The sequence below is a fragment of the Perognathus longimembris genome, chromosome 17 (assembly GCF_023159225.1).
Source record: "Perognathus longimembris pacificus isolate PPM17 chromosome 17, ASM2315922v1, whole genome shotgun sequence".
Classification (NCBI taxonomy): Eukaryota; Metazoa; Chordata; class Mammalia; order Rodentia; family Heteromyidae; genus Perognathus; species Perognathus longimembris.
Window position 1 is genome coordinate 35,899,389 of NC_063177.1, and position 13,184 is coordinate 35,912,572.

General features: G+C 46.6%; 1 protein-coding gene across 1 annotated transcript in view; it reads right to left on the reverse strand.

Annotated features, from left to right (window-relative positions):
• Positions 1 to 9,983: 9,983 nt before the first annotated feature.
• Sp2 (Sp2 transcription factor) overlaps positions 9,984 to 13,184 on the reverse strand; it is a 20,381-nt gene continuing 17,180 nt past the window's right edge. The window contains exons 5-7 of the mRNA XM_048366846.1: positions 12,595 to 12,769; positions 12,183 to 12,376; positions 9,984 to 11,228 (exon numbers count right to left, since the gene is read on the reverse strand). Coding sequence (XP_048222803.1) covers positions 11,128 to 11,228; positions 12,183 to 12,376; positions 12,595 to 12,769 — 470 coding nt within the window. The 3' untranslated portion in view covers positions 9,984 to 11,127. The remainder of the gene's footprint in view (positions 11,229 to 12,182; positions 12,377 to 12,594; positions 12,770 to 13,184) is intronic.

The window sequence follows — 13,184 nt, forward strand, 5'->3', positions numbered from 1 at the left end:
CGAGAGAAAGGAAAGATATTGTGACTTGAGGGTGGGAGAAGTGGAAATAACGTGCACCACACGGTAGGGATGAGGGAATGATCCTCTAGGGACTAGGATCAGAATGAGACTAGGGTGAGAAGGGAGAGAGCTGCATGAGAAGGAGGAAGAGGAAATTTGGAATTTCGATATCACAGACCAATCTGGGCACTGGTGGCTCATTCTTTTAATCACTCAGGAGGTTGAGATCTGAGGACCAGAGTTAAAAAGCCAACTAACCAGCAAAAACCTAGAAGTTGGAAGTGTGGCTAAAGCCAGCCTTGAGGGAAAAAGCTAAGGGATAGCTTCCAGGCCCTGAGTTCAAGCCCCAGTTTGGTCTCTGTCTCTCTCTCTCTGTTTCTCCTCCCCCCCCCCCCCCCACTGGGCACCAAGCTTGGTCTGCAAGTATGGGCATACTGAGATGAAGTTCCTGCCCAAAAGGGGCTTGTAGTATGTAGGAGAATCAAATCTGTGAGCTAAAGAAATATATCTCCTTAATAGAAGGTAAGGGGAACAGCCAGATTTGGGAGGGCATACTTGTAATTCCAGCTATTTAGATGGCTGAGGTAGGAGGATCAAAAGTTCAACGCCAGCATAGACAATTAGCAAGCCCCCCCCCCCATCTCAAAGCAAAAAATGAAGAAAGGGAGTGGGAATGTAGCTCAGTGGTAGAACTACAGAACATTCAGGAGGCCCTGAGTTGTCCTTAGTATCAAAAAAAGTGTGTGTGTGTGTGACAAAAACAATGACAAACAGCCTACAGATAAAGGGACCTGTTTGTAAACAGGCACATGGTAGTGGGATTTGAACTTAGGGCCTGGGCACACTGTACTTTAGATTTACTTTTTATTTATTTTTTGCCAGACCTGAGCCTAGAACTCAGGGCATGGGCATTGTTCTTGATCTTCTTTTTGCTCAAGGCTAGCACTATACCACTTGAGCCACAGTTCCACTTCCAGCTTTTCCTGTTTGTGTGATACTAAGGAATCAACCCCAGGGCTTCATGCTTGCTAGCCAAGCACTCTACCACTAAGCCACATTCCTTTACATTTTTTGCTTCAGGCTGACACTGTACCACTTGAGCTACACCTCTACTTACAGCTTTTTTTTTTTTTTTTTTTTTTTGGCCAGTCCTGGGCCTTGGACTCAGGGCCTGAGCACTGTCCCTGGCTTCTTCCCACTCAAGGCTAGCACTCCGCCACTTGAGCCACAGCGCCGCTTCTAGCCGTTTTCTGTATATGTGGTGCTGGGGAATCGAACCTAGGGCCTCGTGTATCCGAGGCAGGCACTCTTGCCACTAGGCTATATCCCCAGCCCCTACTTACAGCTTTTTAAATTTTATTTTTATTTATTTCCTTTTCTGTAGTTCACATATTTGACTGCTGCATTAATGTTTTACTCTTTTTTTCTTTTTTTTTCCTTTTTTTTTTTTTTTTTGGCCAGTCCTGGGCCTTGGACTCAGGGCCTGAGCACTGTCCCTGGCTTCTTTTTGCTCAAGGCTAGCACTCTGCCACTTGAGCCACAGCGCCACTTCTGGCCATTTTCTTTATGTGTGGTGCTGGGGAATTGAACTCAGGGCTTCATGTATGGGAGGCAAGCACTCTTGCCACTAGGCCATATTCCCAGCCCCTACTTACAGCTTTTTGATGCCTAATTGGAGTTAAGGTTTGTGTGGATTTGTCTGCCAGGGCTGGCTTTATACCAGGATCCTCAGATCTCAGCCTCCAGAGTAGTTAGGATTACAGGTGTGAACCTGGCATTGATTCAGTTTTTGTTTATTTATTGTTGGTTATGGGAATGGAAGTCAGGGCCAGGTGGCCGTCCATGAGCTCTTTTGCTCAAGGCTAAAACTCTACCACTTTGAGCCACTGGTCACTTCAGTTTTCCAGTGATTAATTGGAGATGAGAATCTCATATGGGGGCTGGGAATATGGCCTAGTGGCAAGAGTGCTCGCCTTGTATACATGAAGCCCTGGATTCGATTCCTCAGCACTACATATATAGAAAACGCTAGAAATGGTGCTGTGGCTCAAGTGGTAGAGTGCTAGCCTTGAGCAATAAGAAGCCAGGGACAGTGCTTAGGTCCTGAGTCCAAGCCCCAGGACTGGCAAAAAAAAAAAAAAAAAGAGAGAGAGTCTCATAGACTTTGCTGCCCCCGGCTGGCTTTGAACCATGATCCTCAGATCTCAGCCTCCTACGTATTCCTAAGATTCCTGATCCTCCTAGGATTACAGGCATGAGCCACCAGCACCTGCCTGATTCTTTTTTTTTTTTTTTTGCCAGTCCTGGGACTTGAACACAGGGCCTGAGCACTGTGCCTGGTTTGTTTTTGCTCAAGGCTAGCACTCTGCCACTTGAGCCACAGCGCCACTTCCGGCCTTTTCTTTTTTTTTTATCTTTTATTTTTTATTTTTTTTATTTTTATTAATTGGACATAATTTTTTTTTACAAGGTGTTGTGCAAAGAGGGTGCAGTTACATAGTAGGGCAGTGTGTACATTTCTTGTGATATCTTACAACCTGTTTTTCCATCCCTTGTCTAGGTCAGGTTGACATATATGCAATATACAATGTATCAAGAACATACACAGTATTCACAGACTTGGTCTCTACTGTCTCTCCATCTCCCTTTGTTAACAGTCATATATCAGGGAGATCATGCCCCTTTGTTTTCTGTGTTCTAGGCTTGTCTCACTCAACATTATTTGTTCAAGTTCTGACCATTTCCCTGCGAATAACAGTATTTCACCATTCCTAATCGCTATGTAGTATTCCATTGTGTATAAGTACCATATTTTTTGGATCCATTCGTCTGTGGAGGGGCATCTGGGTTGTTTCCATATTTTGGCTATTGTGAATTGTGCCGTGATAAACATGGAAGTACAAATGCCTTTTTGATATCTTGGATTTTGCTGTTTAGGATAGATGCCTAGGAGTGGTATGGCTGGGTCATAGGGTAGGTCTATATTGAGCTTTTTGAGAAACCGCCATACTGTTCTCCAAAGTATTTGTACTAATTTGCACTCCCACCAACAATGGAGAAGGGTTCCTCTTTCCCCACAGCCCCTCCAGCATTTGTTGTTTCCTGAGTTCAGAGTATAGGCCATTCTAACTGGGGTGAGGTGGTATCTCAGGGTTGTTTTTATTTGCATTTCCTTTACTAGCAGGGATGTTGAGCATTTCCTCATATGTTTCCTTGCCATTTTTATATCTTCTCTTGTGAAGTCTCTCTTTAGCTCTTTTGCCCATTTCCTAATAGGTTTATTGGGCTTGGAGGGGCTTAGTTTTTTGAGTTCTCTGTAGATGACCGATATCAGGCCTTTGTCTGTTGCTGTGCTGGTAAAGATCCTTTCCCATATGTCTTTCTAGTCTGTCTTTCTAGTCTTGCTGTCTAGCTGTCTTTCTAGTTTGGTGGCTATGTCCTTAGCTGTGCAGAAACTTTTTAATTTGTAGTAGTCCCATTTGTCGAGTCTTTCCCCTATTTGTTGTGCCCCTGGGACTCTATTCAGGAAGTTCCTTCCTGTGCCTATAAGTTCTAGTGTCTTTCCTACTCTGTCCTTCAGTAGTTTCAAGGATTCAGGTCTGATGTTGAGGTCCTTGATCCATTTTGAGTTGATCTTGGTGCATGGTGATAGGCTTGGGTCTACTTTGAGTTTTCTGCATATGGCTGCCCAGTTCTCCCAGCACCAGTAGTTGAAGAGGCTATGTTTATTCCATTGTATGTCTTTAGCTCCTTTGTCGAATATCAGTTGGCTGTAAAAGTGCGGTTTTATTTCTGGGTCTTCAATTCTAATCCACTGGTCTTCCGATCTGTTTTTATACCAATACCATGCTGTTTTTGTTATGATGGCCTTGTAGTAGAGCTTGAAGTCTGGTATTGTGATACCTCCTGCACTGCTTTTTTTGCCTAGAATTGCTTTGGCTATTCTAGGTTTTTTGCTGTTCCATATGAATTTGTGGATTGGTTTCTCTATTTCAGTGAAGAATGTGGCTGGGATTTTGATAGGTATTGCATTGAATTTGTATAACAATTTGGGCAATATGGCCATTTTCACTATATTGATTCTGCCTACCCATGAGCATGGGAGGTCTTTCCATCTCCTTGTGTCTTCTTTGATTTCCCTCATTAGATTTTTGTAGTTTTCATTGAATAGGTCCGTCACGTCCTTGGTTAAGTTGATCCCTAGGTACTTTATTCTTTTTTTGGCTACTGTAAATGGAATTGTTTCCATAATTTCCTTTTCTGTTTGTCTATTGCTGGTGTACAGAAAAGCTGCTGACTTTTGTGGGTTGATTTTGTATCCTGCTACTTTGCCAAATTGGTTTATTAGGTGTAGGAGTTTGGGTACTGAGTTTTTTGGGTCCATCAGATATAAGATCATGTCGTCTGCGAATAGGGATAACTTGATTTCTTCCTTGCCGATGTGGATCCCTTTGATGTCCTCCTCTTGCCTTATTGCTATGTCCGGCCTTTTCTGTATATGGTATATGTGGTGCTGAGGAATGGAACCCAGGGCTTCATACCTGCTAGGCAAGCACTCTACCAGTAAGCCACATTCCAGGCCCTGATTCTGTTTTTATAAGACCAGATAGGAGCCAGACTGGGTAGTATGTATTTATAATTTCAGCTACTCAGGAGGCTGAAGCAGAAGGATCAAGAGTTAAGAGACCAGGGGGCTGGGGATATGGCCTAGTGGCAAGAGTGCCTGCCTCATATACATGAGGCCCTGGGTTCGATTCCCCAGCACCACATATACAGAAAATGGCCAGAAGTGGCGCTGTGGCTCAAGTGGCAGAGTGCTAGCCTTGAGCAAAAAGAAGCCAGGGACAGTGCTCAGGCCCAGAGTCCAAGCCCCAGGACTGGCCAAAAAAAAAAAAAAAAAAAAAAGAGTTAAGAGACCAGCTTGGATGATTTTTTACAAGAATCTATCTCAGGAAAAAAAGAAAAAGAGGAAAGTCTCAGAAAAGAAACTGTGAAGAGTCTGTCTGGGAATGTGGCTTAGCGGTAGAGTGCTTGCCTAGCATGTATGAAGCCCTGGATTTGATTCCTCAGTACCACATAAACAGAAAAAGCCAGAAGTGGTACTGTGGTTCAAGTGGTAGAGTGTTAGGCTTGAGCAAAAGAAAATTAGGGATACTGCCTATGCCCTGAATTCAAGCCCCAAGACTAGCAAAAGAAAAAAAGAAAAGAAACTGTGAAGGAAGGCCAGGAATGTAGCTCAGTGGTAGAGCACAAAAAAGGTGATAGATAGATAGAATAGTGAGAAAAAAAGTGCTAGATTTCTTTTTTTTTTTAATTTTTTTATTTTTTTTTATTAATTGGACATAAATTTTTTTACAAGGTGTTGTGCAAAGAGGGTGCAGTTACATAGTAGGGCAGTGTGTACATTTCTTATGATATCTTACAACCTGTTTTTCTATCCCTTGTCTAGGTCAGGTTGACATATATGCAATATACAATGTATCAAGAACATATACAGTATTCACAGACTTGGTCTCTACTGTCTCTCCGTCTCCCTTTGTTAACAGTCATATATCAGGGAGATCATGCCCCTTTGTTTTCTGTGTTCTAGGCTTGTCTCACTCAACATTATTTGTTCGAGTTCCGACTATTTCCCTGCAAATAACAATATTTCACCATTCCTAATCGCTATGTAGTATTCCATTGTGTATAAGTACCATATTTTTTGGATCCATTCGTCTGTGGAGGGGCATCTGGGTTGTTTCCATATTTTAGCTATTGTGAATTGTGCCGTGATAAACATGGTAGTACAAATGCCTTTTTGATATCTTGGATTTTGCTGTGTAGGATAGATGCCTAGGAGTGGTATGGCTGGGTCATAGGGTAGGTCTATATTGAGCTTTTTGAGAAACCTCCATACTGTTCTCCAAAGTGGTTGTACTAATTTGCATAGATTTCTGATTAGCTTCTTTCCCTCCGCAATTATCAAGGAAGTGTTTGCAGCTGACTCCTTTTCTATATTTTCCCTTTGTTTTGAAGATAATGAGTAGGCTTGTGTTGTTCTTTTCTGCTTCACAGGATTTAGTGTCAGATCACAAAGCAGCCCTCCAGAGCATGAGGACAGGAAAGAAGGCTGCTGGCTGCTCGTGCTACCAACATAGCTCCTAGCCAGGGTTTTCTGAGTGAGAGAAATGATTGGTTTTTTTCTGGTACCAGTGCGTTTCTTGTTTTTTTGTTTTTTTTTTTAATACTTTCCCATCCTCCAACTTTGTGATATTAATCTTTTCTTGACAAAGTCTAAAATGAATAGAAATGTATATTGCTTTTTTTTTTTTTTTGCCAGTCCTGTGTCTTGGGACTCAGGGCCTGAGCACTATCCCTGGCTTCTTTTTGCTCAAGGCTAGCACTCTACCACTTGAGCCACAGCGCCGCTTCTGGCTTTTTCTATATATGTGGTGCTGGGGAATTGAACCCAGGGCTTCATGTATGTGAGGCAAGCACTCTACCACTAGGCCATATTCCCAGTCCATGTTGCTAATTTTTAAAACACAGAGTTGCATTATCTGATGGGATTATTCATTTCAGTTTGTTAGCGTTTGGGTTGGTGTTTGGGAACCTGGCTCTGGCATCTAGATGTATGATGGACAAGGGGAGGGCAAGGACAGGGGCAACAAGAGGTGGAAGCTGGAGTAGAGGTGGGGGTGGGAAATGGCTGATGCATAGATATTGGGAAGTGGTATGGAAAGGAGAGATTGACTAAAGCCTAGGACTGGCTTTAGGCCATGTAAGGGGATGCTGCCTTTAACTGGTGCATGTTGGAGAAAGAAGTCTCCGAAGCATGAAGTCATGAGCAAACCTGCTGAAGGTTTTTGGAACACCCATGTTTGGTCAGGTTGGATACTGGAGCCTGCGTCTCAGGGGAGAAATCTGGGCTGATGATATTAACTTTGATATCATGAGTCTCCAAAGTGGCACGTGAAACCATAGGGGAGCCTGAGAATGAGAAAGAAAGAGGGCCTGGAACTGTCAGGAGGATGGGTGGCGAAGGGAAAGAGTAGTCATGATGCTGGCAAGGTATAGCATCCAAGGGCTGGGGTTGTAGCTCAGTGGTACAGTGCTTACTTAGCATGTGAGATGCTCTGGATTCCATCCCAACACTGCACACATGCGCACATACATACATACAACACAGAACCCACTTCCAGGGAGAGGGAGAAAGAGGGTAGAGAATAGGATGAATGCTCAATTCTTAGTCTCTAGCAGAAGCAACACCAAGACTCACAGAAGGGTGAGTTCTTGGCTGTCAGCAGATTCCTGAGCCCTGAGTGTAGAATAGGGCTTGTGGGAAACAAGAGGAGGCTGAATCTTATCTGTGCTCTGCCTTTGGTGCTCTGTGGTTAGTTTGTTCCATGTGCTCCCGGATGTGTGTTTACAGGTGTGGCTGGTGTTCACCATCAGAGTGGGAGCCACTTCCAGGGAAAGACCAGGTCTCCTATAGTCTCTGGCTCCAACAGGGTTTGCTCAGGAAATGCTAGTCAGTAGTGAGCATGCTTATAAAGTGCTTTGGTTAAGCTTCTCAATAGGTGTGTACTAGGCGTGATGAATGGGACTTGAATTTGAGTATGCTTATTGATTGGAGAGAATGTTAAGCCTGCAAAGATCAAATGAAGTACTTCCACGTAGGTCCTCAAGCTGGCCTCTGTGGTCATTAGTATGGACCATGGCCAGTGGTCGGAAGTATGGTGGTTCTGAGATATACCCAAAGGATGAGACCTGGTGTCTTCTTAATTTCCTTTGGTAAAGATGATCCAGGGAAAGATGAGGCAGAGGATGAACCACAGGTAAATGGCTGTCTCTTGTGATGCTGGCTATGAGCTGCTTAGCTAGGGCCATCAAGTGTCCAGTAGAGATGGCATTCAGCAGTCCTGCCCTCTGTGCCTCTCAGATAGAGAGTGGATTAAAGCCAGAAAAGTGCCAATTTGCTTCCAGGTCTATTTCTTTTTTTTTTTTTGGCCAGTCCTGGGCCTTGGACTCAGGGCCTGAGCACTGTCCCTGGCTTCTTTCTGCTCAAGGCTAGCACTCTGCCACTTGAGCCACAGTGCCACTTCTGGCCGTTTTCTATATGTGTGGTGCTTGGGAATCGAACCTAGGGCTTCATGTATATGAGGTGAGCACTCTTGCCACTAGGCCATATTCCCAGCCAGGTCTATTTCTTGTACTGTTCATCCTTCAGCTAGATAGAATAAATTCTTTAACTCAGGCATCCCATGTAAAGCATGGTAGTCAGCTGACTAGTCGAATGCTAGGGTCTATCCATCTGTTGGTGTCTAGTGCCACACGAACTTGACTATGTAGGGAAAGGGTCTCCATGGTGCTAACAAGAGATCCAGTACAGAGAACCTGGCTCCATCTGAGCTCCATGTCTTTTTTATTTTTCAGCCATGGTGGGTGACTGGCTATAAGGAAAAGCATTTGCTAGCAGTGCAAGTGGCTGGTATGGACAGTTAAGGAGCCCCAGCACTCCTGAGCAGAGCTGCCCTGCTGGCTGGCCTTCTGACAGTGAGTCAAATGTGGTTCTCTGCTTGCTTGAGGCAGGCTTGTGTCTGCCTTCAGCTTGAGTGAAGCATCCATATGCACTCCAACCTGTCTTCTTTTTTTTGGCCAGTCCTGGGGCTTGGACTCAGGGCCTGAGCACTGTCCCTGGCTTCTTCTTGCTCAAGGCTAGCACTCTGCCACTTGAGCCACAGCGCCACTTCTGGCCATTTTCTATATATGTGGTGCTGGGGAATCGAACCTAGGGCCTCATGTATACAAGGCAAGCACTCTTGCCACTAGGCCATATCCCCAGCCCAACAACCTGTGTCTTCTTAACAGCACTGTGCCGTCCTTACTTCTTGGTAGTTAAAAACCAAAAACAGGGGTGGGGATATGGCCTAGTGGCAAGAGTGCCTGCCTCATATACATGAGGCCCTGGGTTCGACTCCCCAGCACCACATATACAGAAAATGGCCAGAAGTGGCGCTGTGGCTCAAGTGGCAGAGTGCTAGCCTTGAGCAAAAAGAAGCCAGGGACAGTGCTCAGGCCCAGAGTCCAAGCCCCAGGACTGGCCAAAAAAAAACAAAAACAAAACAAAAAAAACCACAAAAACATTCTGGGCCAGGAGGCAGGCTTTCAGTAATAGAACATCTGTTTTGCTTTTTGCCAGTCCTGGGGCTTGAACTCAGGGCCTGAGCACTGTCCCTGGCTTCTTTTTGCTCAAGGCTAGCGCTCTACCACTTGCGCCACAGCACCACTTCTGGCCTTTTCTCTATATGTGGTACTGAGGAATTAAAACCAGGGTTTCATATATATGAGGAGAGCACTTTACCACTAGGCCATATTCCCAACCCTGGGTAATAGAACGTCTGAAATACATGTGAGGACCTGAGTTCAAATCCCACCTCCAAAACAAGTTCTCACAAAATATCACATCTGCAATCCCTTGTTCAAACTGAAGGGCACCAAGTCTTGGATGCTGGGACAGGGGGCAGAAGGCAGAATCTGGGCTCTCCAGCCTTTAGTTGCTAGGCCCTCTGAAGAACCTGCTTGGACCTCCAGGTCAGGAAGGTAGCCTTCTGAGGCCTCTGGGCCTTCTGGAAGTGGCTGGGCCAAGGCTTCTCCCTGCTTGCCAAGCTTCTCGCTAATGGGTTGTGAAGCCAAAGCTGTCCTGAGCTGGGGCTGAGTGCAGGAGTTAGCATGTGGGAGGAAGCCTTGCTGTGACCTGCCTCGGTGGGACCTTCTCTGTGGTAGACGCCACAGTGGCTCCTGGATGCAAAAGGCAGAAACACCTGGATTGTCCTTGACCTTTGACACCCCCCCCCCCCCCCGAAGTACTGAGAGCTTGAGCTGTGAGGTACGGCGCATGTGGCTACAGCTCCTTTTGGGCTATGGCCTGGATTTGCAGGGAGCCCCCCTTTCCCAGCCCCCTGAGGTAAAAGACAAAAGGAAGCCCAACTGCCAAGGAGCAGACTTTGCCTCAGGCAACTAAATTTATTAGCAAGAAAAATTTTGCCAGCCCAGCACTGACCAACAAAGTACATCGTTAATAAAGGATAACAAATCTGTCACTTAATTCATAAAACATACCTCAAGCAGTTACAACTAAAAATAAAGTTGGATTTTAATTTAAAAGCCTCAAAAATAACAAGCAATATGTTTTTTTAAAACATGTTGTAGACACAATTGTCTATTATACAATATACACTGTACACAGTAGAGCTTGGGCAGCTGGGGCGGCAAGGTGGGGGAGGGGGGAGGGTTAGAATGGGAAATGCTTTTATATAAAGCCAGATCTGAGTTGAAATGCTGTGTCACTTAGAAAAGAGAACTGCTAGAGGGAGAAAAAAATTCATATGCTCATCATTGCCCCCCAAAATCCTAAACCAAAAAAAAAAAAAAAGAAAAGCATGGGGGAGATGAATACCAAGGAAAAGAAGAAGGGAGCAATTAAATAAAACTTCTTTAAAGCACACACATACACAGTGTTCATCATCTGAAGTACAGAGTATAAGGCAACGTTCTCCATAGTAAAAGGGGAGCGGGGAGGAGTCCGCGGGCATTTGACCTTTGAAGGAGGCAGTTGGAATGTCTGGAGGAGCGCCATGGGGGGCTGGGCAGTGGAGTGGAGGTGGCCTCCCCAGCCTCTGCAGAAGTGAGTGCCAGTGGGAGGCTGGGTACAAGGTCCCAGGGTGTCCCTAGTGACTGAAGGGGCCCGGGAGGCACACCCAGGAGTAGAGCATGGCAAGATGGGACTCCGGCAGTGTTGGGAGTGTCAGGAGTGGGGTGGGGCGGGGCGGGGCTCACTTTGCTCCTTGAAGGAGTGAAATGCATGTTTTTCCTTTGGAAATAGGGTTCCCATGCGTCCTAGTTTAGAACGTCTCAGTGGGCATGGCCGGCGTCCATGGTCTGGGCAGGCAGGAGCTCTTGGTGAGAAGGGAAGGGCCAGGGCAGAGCCAAGGGCTTCAGAAGAAAGAGAGCAGAGCCCCCTCCTGTGGGGACACAGTTGCAGAACAGGATGAGGTGAGGGCAGCTGTGGGTGCCTGTCTGCCGGGGGCCCAGGCCGCACAGACGGGGGATTGCATCTTCCAGGTCTCCCACTTCAGTCACTCTTTACAAGTTCTTCGTGACCAGGTGGGTCTTGTAATGCTTGGTAAGGTGGTCACTCCTCATGAAGCGCTTCTGACACTGGACGCACTCGAAGCGTTTGTCCCCTGGAAGAGGAGATGACTGTCACCTACACAGCCCCCGTGGAGCCACCCCCGAAAGGAGGAACACACGTGACAGGCTCTTAGGAAAGCCAATTAAGTTTTATCTCCACACTCTGTCCACTTCCTGGTTATAGGCTTCCTCCCTGGGATCTGTTGATCTAGCTCTTGGATCAATTCTCATTCCTCTGACCCACAGACCAACAGTGTGCTTCGTTCTAGTCCTTGTCCCACTATGCTTGAACGTCTGCACCTCACACCTCAGCACGTCTGCTTGCTTTGTTCTGATTGGTGTCCTCAGACTTCCCATGTGCATCAACATCTCCCCTTTGCAGGGAAACCCCCACTGCCCTCTAGTCCTGCCATCCCTGAGCACGCACACCCTGATGCACACTAGGTCAGCTGCTGTTCAGTGTTTACTTTTCCACCTCAGTGGAGGAGTGGGGTACCACCTACCCACGAGCCAGGGACAGGGGTCTAATCCACAGGAGCAATCACTTGCTACAGCTGTTTGTAAAGAGGCCACGCACAAATCACTGGACATGCCCAAGAAAACTTCAGATGACAGATGAATGTTTTTCTAGAGTTTTGTATTTCTCTGTCCCAGTACACTAAAAACATTTAACTATGATATCAAACCTGTGGTATCAAAAACAGTATTGCCTAGGATATAAACAAGTAAAAACGAGAAAGCAGCTAAGGGAAAATCAATAGAGAGGTGACAGCAGGAGAGCAGCATAGGACAGCCAAGTGGCTGTACGTTACATCTGTGCTTATTAACAGCTCTGCAGAAATGGCAGAGGTTAGGTGATACAATGACATGCTTTGAGGACACTGATACAGATACAGACATGGCTTGAAAGAACTCTCCAGCATTCTGGACAGTCGGGAAGTCTTGCTAAGTGTGGCGGGGGTGACGAGGCACAGAGGGCAACAGCAAGGGTGCAGCGGGAGGCTGACCTGTGTGAGTGCGAGCATGCCTTTGGAGCTCGTCGCTTCTTGTGAACCTCTTCCCACAGAAGAACCAGTTGCAGACGAAAGGCCGCTCACCGGTGTGCAGGCGCACGTGGGCTCGCAGCAAAGATGTCTTCCGGAAGGTCTTGCCACAGTCAGGGATGTGGCATACATGCTTCTTCTTGCCCTGCTCTCCAGACCTGAGAATGGGTTGACAGTGGGGTGGGAGAGACAGGAAGTGGGGAGGGAGGAGGTAGAACAGGATGTGAGGGTCAGGTTGAAGAGCACACAAAAGGCAGGAGACAAGTAGCATGAAGCCACCTGGGCCACCTCAAGGCCCAGGGCAACTGTCCCATGGAGGGGTCTGGAGAACAGGGCACATACCAGGCTGCTAGCTTGATCCCAACACCTGAATTACCTTTTCTCCCCATCTTTGCAGTTGGGACACGTGCAGGCCATGCGGCGCCGCTTCTCCCCAGGCTGGGCCTCTCCTGCCAGGGCCTGCTCCATCTGCAGCTGAATCTGGGTGGGGCTTAGCCCACTGATGGTGAGGTTGTTTCCAGAAACGTTCTGCACTGTCAGCTGCTGCTGCCCTATGGGAAGGACAGAGGATACAACTCAGGGCAGGAAGCCTGAAACCTCAGGTCAGTAGATGACAAGGGTGATTATCAGGGCAGGTAATATTTGGGGAGTGAGGGGGGGCAGTCCTGGGGCTTGAACTCAGGGCCTGGGCGCTGTCCCTGAGCTTTGTGCTCAATACCAGCGCTCTACCACTTGGGCCACAATGCTACTTCCGGCTAGTTCTGAGTAGTTTTTCTGGAGATAAAGAGTCTCATGGACATTCCTGCCCTGGCAGGCTTTGATCTGTGATCCTTAGATCTCAGCCTCCTGAGTAGCTAGGATTATAGGCATGAGCCACCGGTACCTGTCAAATAATTATTTTTCTAGGCAACTGCAGTGTATCCTATTATTAGTCCCCAGGCTGCTTTCACAGTGTAAAATATCACC